Source organism: Aedes albopictus, chromosome 3 (genome assembly GCF_035046485.1).
Source record: "Aedes albopictus strain Foshan chromosome 3, AalbF5, whole genome shotgun sequence".
NCBI classification, from domain to species: Eukaryota; Metazoa; Arthropoda; class Insecta; order Diptera; family Culicidae; genus Aedes; species Aedes albopictus.
Window position 1 is genome coordinate 387,940,118 of NC_085138.1, and position 13,302 is coordinate 387,953,419.

The 13,302-nt window shown below is 36.8% G+C and overlaps 1 protein-coding gene across 2 annotated transcripts in view; it reads right to left on the reverse strand.

Annotated features, from left to right (window-relative positions):
• The window catches only part of LOC109401597 (chitin deacetylase 1), a 119,071-nt gene that overhangs the window by 5,678 nt on the left and 100,091 nt on the right, over positions 1-13,302 (reverse strand). For both annotated transcript variants that reach the window (XM_029875382.2, XM_062855932.1), the window contains exon 5: positions 12,108-12,429. In XM_029875382.2, the coding sequence (XP_029731242.1) occupies positions 12,108-12,429 (322 nt within the window). The remainder of the gene's footprint in view (positions 1-12,107; positions 12,430-13,302) is intronic.

Consider the following 13,302-nt stretch of genomic DNA (forward strand, 5'->3'; position numbering starts at 1 on the left):
CCTGGAACCCCACTGAAAGCCACATGAAACTTCTCTCAAATCCTATTGAATCCCTCTGAAGCTTTCATGAAACCCCTCCTGAAACTCGGCTGAAACCCTGTGAAACCTCTCTGGAATCGCTCTGAATCCCCTCTGGAACCACTCTGGAACTCTTTTAAACCCCATGAAATTAACCATCAATCCCCCTGCCTTCCGAAACCCCCCTAGGACCCTCCTGAAAAGCCCATAAATTCCCTCTGCAGGGAGAGCCTAATAATAAACTGTGATGTTGGGCAAACATGTATATTAGTATTTTTTCCTACAATTATTGCCAAAGACGCCATATTCTAACTCTAATATTTGCGACGTGAGAGCGCTTGTATCACCTAATCATTCCAAACTATCGAAAAATTCGTAGATCAAAGGTCAAAGTAGAGTAAAATAGAATAGAGTAGAGAAGAGGAGAGTAGAATAGAGTAGATAGAGTAAAAGTGATCTGAGAAGCAGCGTTTGTCCTAGTTGTGGCGTTGCACCAGAAAGAAGTCGAGAAAACCGTCTATAGATCAGAAAACATAGAGTAGTGTAGAATAGAGTAGAGAAGAAATAGAGTAGAGTAGAGTTGAAGTAGAAGTAGTAGTAAAAGTGGAGTAAAGTAGAATAGTGTAGAGTCAAGCAGAGAATAATAACTGACATGACTACACCGTTTACACTTTCTTGCAATGCAGTCATGAACCAATTGTCCTAGTTCAAATAGTATAAATTGCGGTGAAGAATTTAAGAGAATTTGTTAAATTTCACGTGAGTTGCTGTAGAATGTAGAGTAAAGTAAATAGAGTAGAGTGGGAGTTTAAAACAAAACAGATAGAGACAAGGTAAACCAATGTAGGATAAATGTACGCACAAAAGAGTACAACAGAGCCGAAATGAGCAGAGTTCCCAAAAATTGGAATAAATGAAGCAGAACAAATTGGAATACAGAGTAGATAGATTTTCTAAATCACCCTTTTTACTCCTATGGTTAATATCCCATTAAAATAAATTAGAAAACTTCTTGGAAATCTTCAATGGTTCTCAAACTAAATAATAAAATATGTTTATTTAACCGGTAACCGGTACTGGTTAGCACAATTGCTCATTCTTGTTAAAAAAAATCACACATAATATGTTTTGCATGCATTAGCACTTAACTAGTGGGATGATATTCTTAACTAAACCGGTTCAAAAGTTAATCGGCACTTCCAAACATATATTTCCTACGGTAAATATCCCGTCGAAATAAGTTATGTTTACCGGTCAACATGTTCTACTGGCTTTAAAGTGAACCGATAAAATGAACCGGTTCAGTGAAATAATCATTTTTCTGTTGTACAATTAACCTCCCACCCATAAAAAGTATGTAAGACTCTAATAATTCCTTTTTGGGCGTTGGAGGGTTGAGGCCTCATCTTTATGTGGATTTACCTCTTTCTAGAATAGAGAAGAATAGAATAAAAATATTTGGTTTATAACAAGGAATTCTGCTGTTATTAAGTACAGGGTGCGCCTTTAGAAAATGTGAAAATGGGTATGTTCCAGTACTGAGTTGATTTCGAGCTGCAAGATGCTCTACGTAATATATAACTATTTATAGCGAGTGCAAACTACTGTTACCCAAGAGCATTAAGCAATGCCTTCTGAGATTCAGCGGAACACAATGAACATGATTGATAAAAGGTGTCCCGAATCAAATTGCACCATGAAAAAAAGTGTAACTTCCATGCAAAAAAAATGGCTGATTTTTCAACCAGCAACACTACATTATGTGTAGATGATGCCATCATCATTTCATCGGAATCGGTTAAGTATCGATGGAGATGTCTCCGAAACGAGAAAATTGGAAATCTTGTACACTCATTGTGAAAATGGTTTGGCTATAACTTTACTGTTAGTTTGATCAAACGTCTGAAAATTAGACTATAAATTTTAAATATATTAAGTATTAAGTGGTAAAAATTCATCAAAATCGGTTGAGTACTTATTTTTCTGGAATTCAATACTCAAACAGCTTCAGAATAAATTTAAGGTTTTTAGTACGGGTCGTTTTTTTAATACAACTCAGTCAATTTTGAACCAATAGGAGGCAATCAGTGAAGTACTAGATTGAAAGTAGTGAGCTGGATTTTTGTATGGTGAGATGATCAATTCTCCATTTCTGCAATGAAATGGTGCAAACAGCGTGGGTTATATGATTTCTTGCCTAATTTGATGCTGGTTGAGCAAAAGTTTAGGTAACTGTGTTGTTGTATTATTTATTTCTTGCAACTTCAACAACACAGTAACCCAAACTTTTGCTCAAACAGCATCAAATTAGGCAAGAAATCATATAACCCGCGCTGTTTGCACCATTTCATTGCAGAAATGGAGAAGTGATCATCTCACCATACAAAAATCCAGCTCACTACTTTCAATCTAGTACTTCACTGATTGCCTCCTATTGACCTGATTTTCCGTACACATCCTAATCGTGCATACATGTGTCCAGAATTTCATGAGAATCGGTTCAAAATTGACCCGACCCGTGCTAAAAAGGAATCGGGTGTACCAAAAAGTTTTAACTGTAACCGGATCTAATGAAATTTACAAAAAAAAATCTTCGTACATACTCCACCTACATAAAATTTTTCATTGTAATCGGTTTAGTATTTCTGACTCAAGATTTAGAACTGTACATTTTTCATTCTTAATTTATACATGATTTCCAAAATCTTATTTTCTCGCTTCGAAGATCCCCATAGATCCTTTACTGATTCCGATGGCATCATCATCTAAACAATATAGTGTTGCTGCTTGAAAAATCAGCCATTTTGATGCATGCAATAGAACGTTATACACTTTTTCCGTGGTGCAATTTTATTCGGGACACTCTTTAATGCAACGTTACAATGAGTAACTGGAACTGCTACTGTCACAAGTAGAAGTACTAACATTCATGATAGTTTGGCTGACCAGAAATAGCACAAAAACGTCTTGCAATGGTCTTTGAGTTTTAAAGATTTCATGAAAAGATGATAGAGAGAAACCAGACTATAGAGGCATGGTTCAAACGTGCTGAATTCGAGCATTTCCATGTGAACTCGATGATCGATTTATTTCTGTATTTTATTTATTTATCTCAAATTTTGCATAAGCATTTTTTTAATGATCATCAATTTGCATCATCAGTTGGCCATTATGACTCTAGCCTTACTTTTGAAATGACCCTAAGCAAAAACTCATTGAAAATTTTCAAAAATATATATCAGAAACGGTTTGTCCGATTGATGAGCTACCTTCGGCAATATTTTAGACAATTGACGGAACTATATGGAGAACGTATGCACTGTATTAAAAAAATGTTATATATTCCTTTTCATTCGTAAAATAAAACTTAACAATCAGTTTTCTCAAAAACGGTATATTTGATTTTCACATATAATGCAGTTTATTGCACTTTGGGTCAAGATGAAGAAATTTTATTTTTGTTTAAAAAAAGTTATATTTGTTTAAAGCAAGACGGATTTTTTGAATTGTTAAAATACGCTTCAAAAATTTTTTTCGACCCGATTTTATGAAAATACGCATCACGGTGTGTCTAAAACCGTACATATCATCTCTGAAATTTTGGAAATGTTTCATCGAGGGAATTGATAGTTTGAGCGATTTGAAATTTTAGGGCGATTTTCAATGAAATTCTCTTTGAACTATTAATATTCAATCGTGGTTGTATCACGATCGTGGCCATCGACCTGTCCCTCATAAATTTGGAATTCAACATTCGAAACGTATGGTATACGAGTATTTATACTGAAAATTAGAGACAGTTTATCTACGAAATCAAAAGTTATCGTGAATTGAGTTTATAATCCAAATCCATAGGTTTTTACAGTATTTATGGCAAATAAACGGTTACCATTTACTACAAATAACCAAAATTAGTTCAAATGCCCGTTATTGTAGTCAATCACAATATTCAAAAGTTAGATTAAATAGGATTTCGATGTCTTGGACGTACAATATCTCCCCATGTTTCGGCAAACTCGCTGGGAACGCTCTCAGTAGCTTGATCTTTAAACACACCAAGAGATTTCTCAGTGTATTCTCAGAACTGCTTAACGTGGAACCGTTTTATATGAAACCTTTAGGAAATTGTTACAAACTTTGCAATCAACGTGGTATATGAATGGTCAAAGGACGTGTAGCGGATCTGTAACAAAGCTTACCAGAAATTGAGAAGATAAAGCAGCATTTTTGTAATGTGTAGAAGCGAGTCAGCAATTAAAGCAAATTGTTGGGCGATTATTATTAGCCTCACGGCATGGTGAAGAAGCGTTGTCATCATTCTTGCACGCGAAAACATCTAAGCTTGTAGGCGAAACTCCGTGTTTGTTGTGTAAATGAGCCCCTTGTTAACGGTATGGATCAAAAGTTAATATTGACTGCCACTCCCCAACCTGCTTTGCACATAACTCTTGGAACGCATTGTACAAAACCGCCAAAAAAGCAAGTCCTGAAAAGGTACAGTTGTGGTCCATGATGGCTGTTGTGAGACATTAGCAACGAACGTATGGATTCACAGGAAAAGCATGTCACAACTTAATGGGCGCTTTGATGGTTCTTGAAGGAGATCCTAAGCTCCACCATCTTTTAAACGTAAGCAATTAATTTACTGTGGTGGTTTAATAATAATTATATTTCAGGCATTAAAACTCTACAAAGACATCTACAGAGCGTGTTCCACAGATAAATTGGATCCAGACTATACCACGTTGAAGTCTAGGTTTGGAACGATATGGGAGACCCTTAATTTGCCAAATTTCTCAAAGTTACATATTTTGCAGTTCCAGTTGCTGGTCTGAGATGATACATACTGGAAAATCTCTTGGTGTGTTCGGAGAGCAAGCTACTGAGAGCGTTCCCATCAATTTTTCAGAAACATGGGAGAGATATCGTACGCTCCAGGCATCTAAATCCTATTTAAACCAGCTGTTGAATGCTGTGATTGACTACAACAGCGGGCATTTGAATTGGTTTTGGTTATTTGTAGTAAATAGTAACTGTTTAATTGCCATACACACTGTAAAAACCTATGGATTTGGATTATAAATTCAATGGCTGGTGGGATGCTGCATGTTATGTTGCTTGGCTGGATGATGTAGTTGCGACGGTAGATTCTGGACATTGAATGTGGACAGTACCCGATAGTTGGTTTTGCAGGATTGTGTTGTTGTTTGGTCTATTGTTGTACAGGGGATAGACAAAATGATCGGGACAGGCAAAATTTTTACTTTTCAAAAGATGTTCAACTAGCTGTAACTTTTCGAAACGTGCATTAAATATTCTCAAATTTTCACTGTAAGTTGATCAACTAGTTGTGTATCAGTGGAAAAAGTTTGAAAAAGATCGAGGTTATAAAGATTCTAGAAAAAGGTATAATTATCCGATAGCCAACTTTGAGCTGCTATATCTCCGGATTCAATGAATCGAATGCAATGAAATTTTGACTATTTACGACTTATATAATGAACGTTGAACAACTTTTGACACAACTTAAAATTCTTAATACGGAAGAAAATTATTACGATTAGTTTATTTTTCTAATAAAACACCAAATTTTCGAAAACTTCAACATCGTTTCAAAATTTAAGATGCCAATTATAGTTCATTTAAATTCCCTCTTATTGTCTTGAATATAAACATGTTTTGAAGGAAAGTAACAACATAGCCACAAATTAATTGAAAAAGTATTGAGATGCATATTAAAAATAGACCAAATCTTAAAATAAATAAAATCGCTATAACTTTATCTCTTGTTAATAATTTAAAGTTGTGTCAAACGTTTTTCAAAGTTCATTATAGAAGTCATAAATGGTTAAAATTTCGTTGCACTCGGTTCATTGAATCCGGAGATATAACAGCTCAAATTTGGCTATCGGATAATTATACTTTTTTCTAGAATCTTTATAACTTCGTGCAGAATAGCCCGGTCTTTTTCAAATTTTCTCCACTGATACACAACTAGTTGATCAACTTACAGTTAAAATTTTAGAATATTTGATGCGCTTTTCGAAAAATTACAGCTAGTTGAACATTTTTTGAAAAGTGAAAATTTTGCCTGTCCCGATCATTTTGTCTATCCCCTGTACATGGTTATTAGTCTGTTTATCAGGGTGTGTGAAAATTAATAATACAGTGGCGTTTCGGTTTTATCACTAGTCATTTTATTCACTACTCGCCAAATTCACTCTCGATTTTATCACGGTTTTCATTTCGTTTTTATCACGCCTTTTCTAAAACATCACGAAATCAACATATAAATGTTAGGCGTTGTCCATAAACTACGTAGACTAATGTTTGGCCATCTGAGACCCCCTAGTAGACTTTTGTCCATACAAAATTATCGAAATTTGTATGGAGCGTAGACTTTGGTCAGGAACCCTGCTCCCCCTAAGAGTCTACGTAGTTTATAGACAGGCCCTGATTGTGAAACTACTTATTAGGGCTTTCCAGAGTCTGGAATATTTGACCTTTACTATGAGAAAAAAGTGGGAATAGGTTTCTTTGAATAGAGGTTTTAAATCTTGTAACAAATACATTGGAACCTTACGAATGCTCATTTTATTTTCCGTATCGGGGACTAGATACGAACAATAAAATGGAACATTACACATGCACAAAACACAAACATGCAACACACAACAGAAATTGTGCCCAGTTATCTAAAAAGATAACGAAGTCCAAATCCAGGATGACGAGGTTTCATAATTGTTCTTGGTCCATCAGTCATCCTAGAATTGTATTTTGTTTGGCAGTTCGCAGTATCTGTTGCTGCATTCATAGTTTGTTTTGGTCTAGGAATTTCTAATCCTAAGGGGGCCTCCTGATTTGGGCATCAACACAAGACTGTCTACAATTTGATGTCCGTGTTAGGGGACGGCTTGCGTGTTTTGTACTGGATCACTCCTGAAATGTTTGAAGCGCTACAAATGCACATTAAATTTCAGGGACAGATGTACAAACCTTAGTATAACATACAAAATAAACTGACAAAATGTTCACAACAATTTACATACAAACGTAACAATCTCAGAGCAAATATAAAACCGAGTAAAGAATTTTCACAAATTAAAAATATTTTATTTTTATTTCAATGACTTTATTATCCTCAATATCCTTAAACCAAAATTAAAGAGAATTTTGGTCATTGCACATTAAACCATTTCATAAATAAATACTGTAAATATCTAATTGATGAAAACCGTTAGGGAAGCAATTCATACACAAACGATTAGTTAGATTATGGAAACTTTTAAGATTTGACGAATAAACTTTGTAAGATAAGTCACAACAAGTTTGACAAGATTACCATTTGTTATTTCTTCACTTTCATGATTACTGCTTCAGTTTCCATTACCTCGTTCATTGAAATAAATGCAATTCCATTTAGTAAATCGTCTGATTATTTCTTACAGTTCATATATAAAAGAGACTTTGAATTATCTTCTACAAAAAAAAAAAACTTCTTACGGGCATATCTACAATGCTTGATATTTCTTCATCGATTTTCTCTTCAGATTATTTCGAGAGATACGTTCAATATTCGGATGATATCTTGGAATGTTACGGTGATGGAGGACTAGTACTAGCTTCTAGAACAACGAAAACAACCGAAAATAATTTGCCGACTAAGTTATTAACAAAAGAGAAAATCGATAAACAGAAAACGATCATTGTAGATACGCCTGTATGATACTAAGCGCGAGAATTGTACAATGTCCTTGTAAGTTTTGACTTCTAATCACGGTTGGCCCGTACATAAACTACGTAGACTTCAAGGGGGAGGTAGATCTGGCCTAAGTCTTCGGTCCATAAAAAAAAATCAAAATTTTGTTAGAACGAAAAGGGGAAGATGGTTGTTGGATATGACCCGAAATGGGTCTCTGTAGTGTATGGACAGCGCCTAAACAATACTTTCATTGACACATTACTAAACCTGTGAATTACGATTCAAACATTTTGCAGTTTATTGATTTTTAACTTAAAATTGTCATTTATTTTTTATCTCGCCAAATTCACGGTTTCGCTAAATTCACGGTAAAATTTTTTTTGACCATGATAAAATCGAAAAACCACTGTATCCATAATCACTAAAAATTCCAAAATTACACAGCATATGTACAACATACCACAACATAACACGACAACATTATTAGCGCCGGGGCCCGTGGCGTAGTTGGTCACACGTTCGCTTCATATGCGGATGGTCATGGGTTTGATTCCCAGCCCCGGCACTTGCAATTTTTCGTCAGTTGCTTTTCCTCCGAGAGCAACTGACACTGACCCTCTTCTGAGCCCCATGGCTCAAACGGACCCGGATACCTGGACATCGGCGAACTGCTACTCATCATGGACCCCCAATCGGACTGGAAAGGAACAACGGCCATCCATCATCATCCTTGTGCTCATCATTCTACTAGGTATAAAGTAGAAAAAGTGAAAGCAGCAGAAAGGCAACCAGTTCGATAAAGTAGAATAGAATCTAGGCGCTGTATGAAAATGTAAGTGCAGCTGTCAATTGAAATTGCTCACGTAGTGCCCCAGTGGACAATAGAGCTAAAACATTAGGTTAAGTGATTAAGAATAAAAAAACATTATTAGCAAAGACATTGGACGGTGAACGATATTTATGATTTGTAAGTATAGATTCTAAGATATTGTACAAAACAACATTTAAAAATACCCTCCCCCCCAGTTCCCCTGAAGAAGGCACCAATAATTGCCGAAACGTAGGGACGAGTACTAAACGGTCGTTCTAGAGAACTTTAGACTGCAAAGCCGGACTCCCACTAATCGTAACATCCAAACAGACGAATCCTCGAACATCTAAAGTAATAACTTTTCTTAGAATTAAACTGTACATTTTTTCGTCAGCAGTCAGAATACAGTTTGGATGTTATTGGGAGCTATTAGAAGACATGAAAGTTGTAAACGCTGTGATTTTTGCGAGTGATATCATATTTCAACAAAACAATACTAAAATGCGTGATTTTTTTGAAGGTTTGCGGCAATTTTTCTGATAAAGTCTTTGTTTTCCGTAGATTTGCGACCTGCTCTCGTTATGGTACTTTTATTAGAATCTTTAGAATCACTTCAGATGCAAATAACTCATGTCAAAAAATATCAAATTGGAAACATTTTCAATTTTATGTCATAATTATATGAAATGCATGTAAGAATAATATGGCAACGCTTCCGAAACGATCAAATTTATGATTTACGAGTCGATTTATAATGTAGGTCACCGTACAAAACGTTTGTGTTGGATATGTTTTGAAATTTGATAGTTTTTATTATGTAATTCTAAAAATTGTATAATTCGGTTAAACGAATGTCTAGGCAAATATTCTATTTTTCTTGTATTTTACAACCATGAAATCAATAATTTATAGTTTCATTCCATTACATTATACAAATTACTTAGAAGATCTTCCAAAACCGAAAAATGAACAAAAAATTATTACAGTTTTGAAAAAATATGCCTCAGCTAATCCAATGTCTACTACTGTACAGTGTATACGTTCTCCATATAGGGGCTGTCCATAAACCACGTGGTCATGAGGGGGGGGGGGGGGGGTTCGGCCAATGACCATTTTGTATGGACAAATAAAATTTTTTGTATGGACTTATGACCACGCGGGGGGGGGGGGGGGGTGGGGGTTGAAAAGTCCCAAAAAAATGACCACGTGGGTTATGGACAGCCCCATAGTCCCATGAATTGTCTAAAATATTGCCGAAGACAGCTAATCAATCGGACAAACCGTTTCTGAGATACATTTTTTTTAACCTTCGTCGTGCATTAGGGTCATTATGACCCAAAACGCGATTTCAAGCATTAATATCTCTTTTGTTAGTTAACTTATCTTAATGAAACTTCTTGACTTTTAATATTTTGCAGAAACGAGTCTTTTAAAAAATTTTTTAAGGTGAAACCAAAATGGCGCCACAAAAAAAGTTACGAATAATGCATTGGGGTCATTATGACCCAGAAAATCAAACTCTTATAGAATGATGATTTTTTCACCAATTCAAATGACCAAAGTCTTATTTGATAGATAATTTCGTCAAGAATGTGTTGATATGTTGAAATAGTGGTTCCGGGAACATTGGCCACCGGGAATCTGCTACATAGGGCACCATATCGGACATGTGGGATAGCACTACATTTTGCCAGTAGTTGTGGAATATCTCGCGTTCTGGACCACTTAGAAGGATACTGTCTTCGGCAAAGTTGCTCAGAAGACTAAGAGCTTTTACATAGGAAACAATTTAGTTCGAGAATCACTCACTGCGTGGCGCTAGTGTTCTTAGGAGCTTCCAGTTCAGTCTGAACGTCGTATATCTCGCGTTCTGGACCAACTATAAGAATACTGTGTTCGGCAAAGTTGCCCAGAAGTCTAAGAGCTTTCACATAGGAAACAATTTAGTTCGAGAATCACTCATTGCGTGGCGCTAGTGTTCTTAGGAGCTTCCAGTTCAGTCTGAACGTCGTATATCTCGTGTTCTGAACCACCTAGAAGGATACTGTCTTCGGCAAAGTTGCTTAGAAGACTAAGGGCTTTCACATAGGAAACAATTTAGTTCGTGAATCACTCACTGCGTGGCGCTAGTGTTCTTAGGAGCTTCCAGTTCAGTCTGAACGTCGTATATCTCGTGTTCTGAACCACCTAGAAGGATACTGTCTTCGGCAAAGTTGCTCAGAAGACTAAGGGCTTCCACATAGGAAACAATTTAGTTCGTGAATCACTCACTGCGTGGCGCTAGTGTTCCTAAGAGCTTCCATTTTAGTCTGAACGTCGTATATCTCGCGTTCTGGACCACCTAGAAGGATACTGTCTTCGGAAAAGTTACTCAGAGGACTAAAAGCTTTTACATAGAAAACAATTTAGTTTGAGAATTACTCACTGCGTGGCGCTAGTGTTCTAAGGTGCTTCCAGTTCAGTCTGAACGTCGTATATCTCGTGTTCTGGACAACCTAGAAGGATACTGTCTTCGGCAAAGTTGCTCAGAAGACTAGGAGCTTTCACATAGAAACCAATTTAGTTCGAGAATCACTCACTGCGTGGCGCTAGTGTTCTAAGGAGCTTCCAATTCAGTCTGAATGCCGTATATCTCGTGATCTGGACCATAGATTTGCGACCTGCTCTCGTTATGGTACTTTTATTAGAATCTTTTGAATCACTTCAGATGCAAATAGCTGCAGAAAATTTCAATTTGGAAACATTTTCAATTTTATGTCATAATTATATGAAAATGCATGTAAAATTAATATGGCAACGTTTCCGAAACGATCAAATTTATGATTTACGAATCGATCTATAATGTAGGTCACCGTACAAAACGTTTGTGTTGGATATGTTTTGAAATTTGATAGTTTTTATTATGTAAATCTAAAAATTGTATAATTCGGTCAAACGAATGTCTAGGCAAATTTTCTATTTTTCTTGTATTTTACAACCATGAAATCAAAAATATATTGTTTCATTTCATTACGATATACAAATTACTTAGAAGATCTTCCAAAACCGAAAAATTATTACAGTTTTGAAAAAGATAGAAAAAATATGCCTCGGCTAAACCGATGTCTACTACTGTACAATGTAACGTTCTCCATATAGTCCCATGAATTGTCTAAAATATTGCCGAAGACAGCTAATCAATTGGACAAACCGTTTCAGAGATACATTTTTTTTTAATTTTCACTGATGTTTTGATTAGACCCGTCTCAAAAGTAACGTTAGAGTCAAAATGGCAAACTGAAGATGCAAATTGTTCGTTTTGGTCATGAAATATGCAAAAAAATACAAGTCGTCATTTTCGGTGGAAATGCACATTTGTAACCTTAGCAATGAAGTTATTGTTCAATGACCGTGGGACACAAAGCTGATAAAACAAGCATCAATCCAGCTGGAATGTAGTTGCATGTAGTGAAAAGGAATTCTGTTGTTCAAAGTCATCAAATGATATTGGCAAAATATGCAATGCCTTTGAACAGCTGTCTTTCTATAGTAAGTGGAACACCCCTCCGCAAATAAAAAAAGCAAAGCTCAACTTACGTGATGGAGTGCACGGCGATTTCGTGTCCCTTGCGGTGCGTCTCGGCAACGGCCGAGTAGTTGGTGTACTTGTGCGAGATGAAATAAGTCGCCTTGATGTCACACCCGTTCGGGTTCTTGCGCTTGCCGTTGAAGATCTCCTTGTACAGGTCGATGTTGTTGTTGTTGATGGCATCGTCGAACGTGATGGTGATCATCATCGGGACGTCCTTCGCGGGCAGGTCCCCGGGAATGGTGGTACCGTCCTCGGAGCAGAAGCAATCGGGCAGCACGCACACGGTGGGATCGCAGGGTGGCGCGCGGTTGGGATCGCTCTCGATATCTGTGAAGGGGGAGAGAAGGAGAATGAGGGGATGAATACATATGTTTGCCATTTGTCGTGTCGCGTGCTTCCAAGTCGGCAAAGCAATTTTCAGTTCAAGGTCCAACAACGCAAATCCGCCTAACGCAAGATTGACAGGCGTGCTGTGCGACAGGGAGGCTGCGTTTGGCTTTGTGTAGCTGTCGGCTTAGGTGCGCTGATTGGAAGGGGAGAGGGGTGTTGTACCATGGACGACGGAGCGAGATCATGTAGCTGTACAACAATGGGCGAATGATTTATCGCAGCACTACGAGACCTATCTGAAGTAACAACACTTTTATTGGGGCGGTGAATATAATATTCATAAATTTTACCACCAGGTATGTGCACAAATGGCTATGATAGCTGCAAATGGCTTTTAAAGGGCAACTATAAGTAAAAATTTCGAGGCAGTTCTACCATTAACAAAGTTGATGAATCACGGCCGGCAGATGAATTGTTTCGTTAATCGTGCTCGTAACTCAGTAACTCATATTTACCTACGAGCAAATATGTTCCTAATAGCAGTGAAATAGTACCAGCTCAAATTCATGCTGCTTTTGCCCATGTGGATGCTAGCAAGCAAAACTCTATCTCTTTCTACCCTTCGCATCTACCATTCTAACTCTAAGATCTTTTGGTAATAGTGAATTAGAATTTCAATTAGGTTGCCGGCAATATTAATGACAGTAAATTTTAACGATCTCGCTTGAACTCCTTTACAACGGTTACTGTACCCTATTCCAGTGATTAGTGATTGTTTGCGATTTGAACTTTGGACTTCCAGTCGATTGTGAAAAAAAATACCTGAATTGAAGCCTTCAGGAACAGGAAGAAAAACAACTTTTGATACGC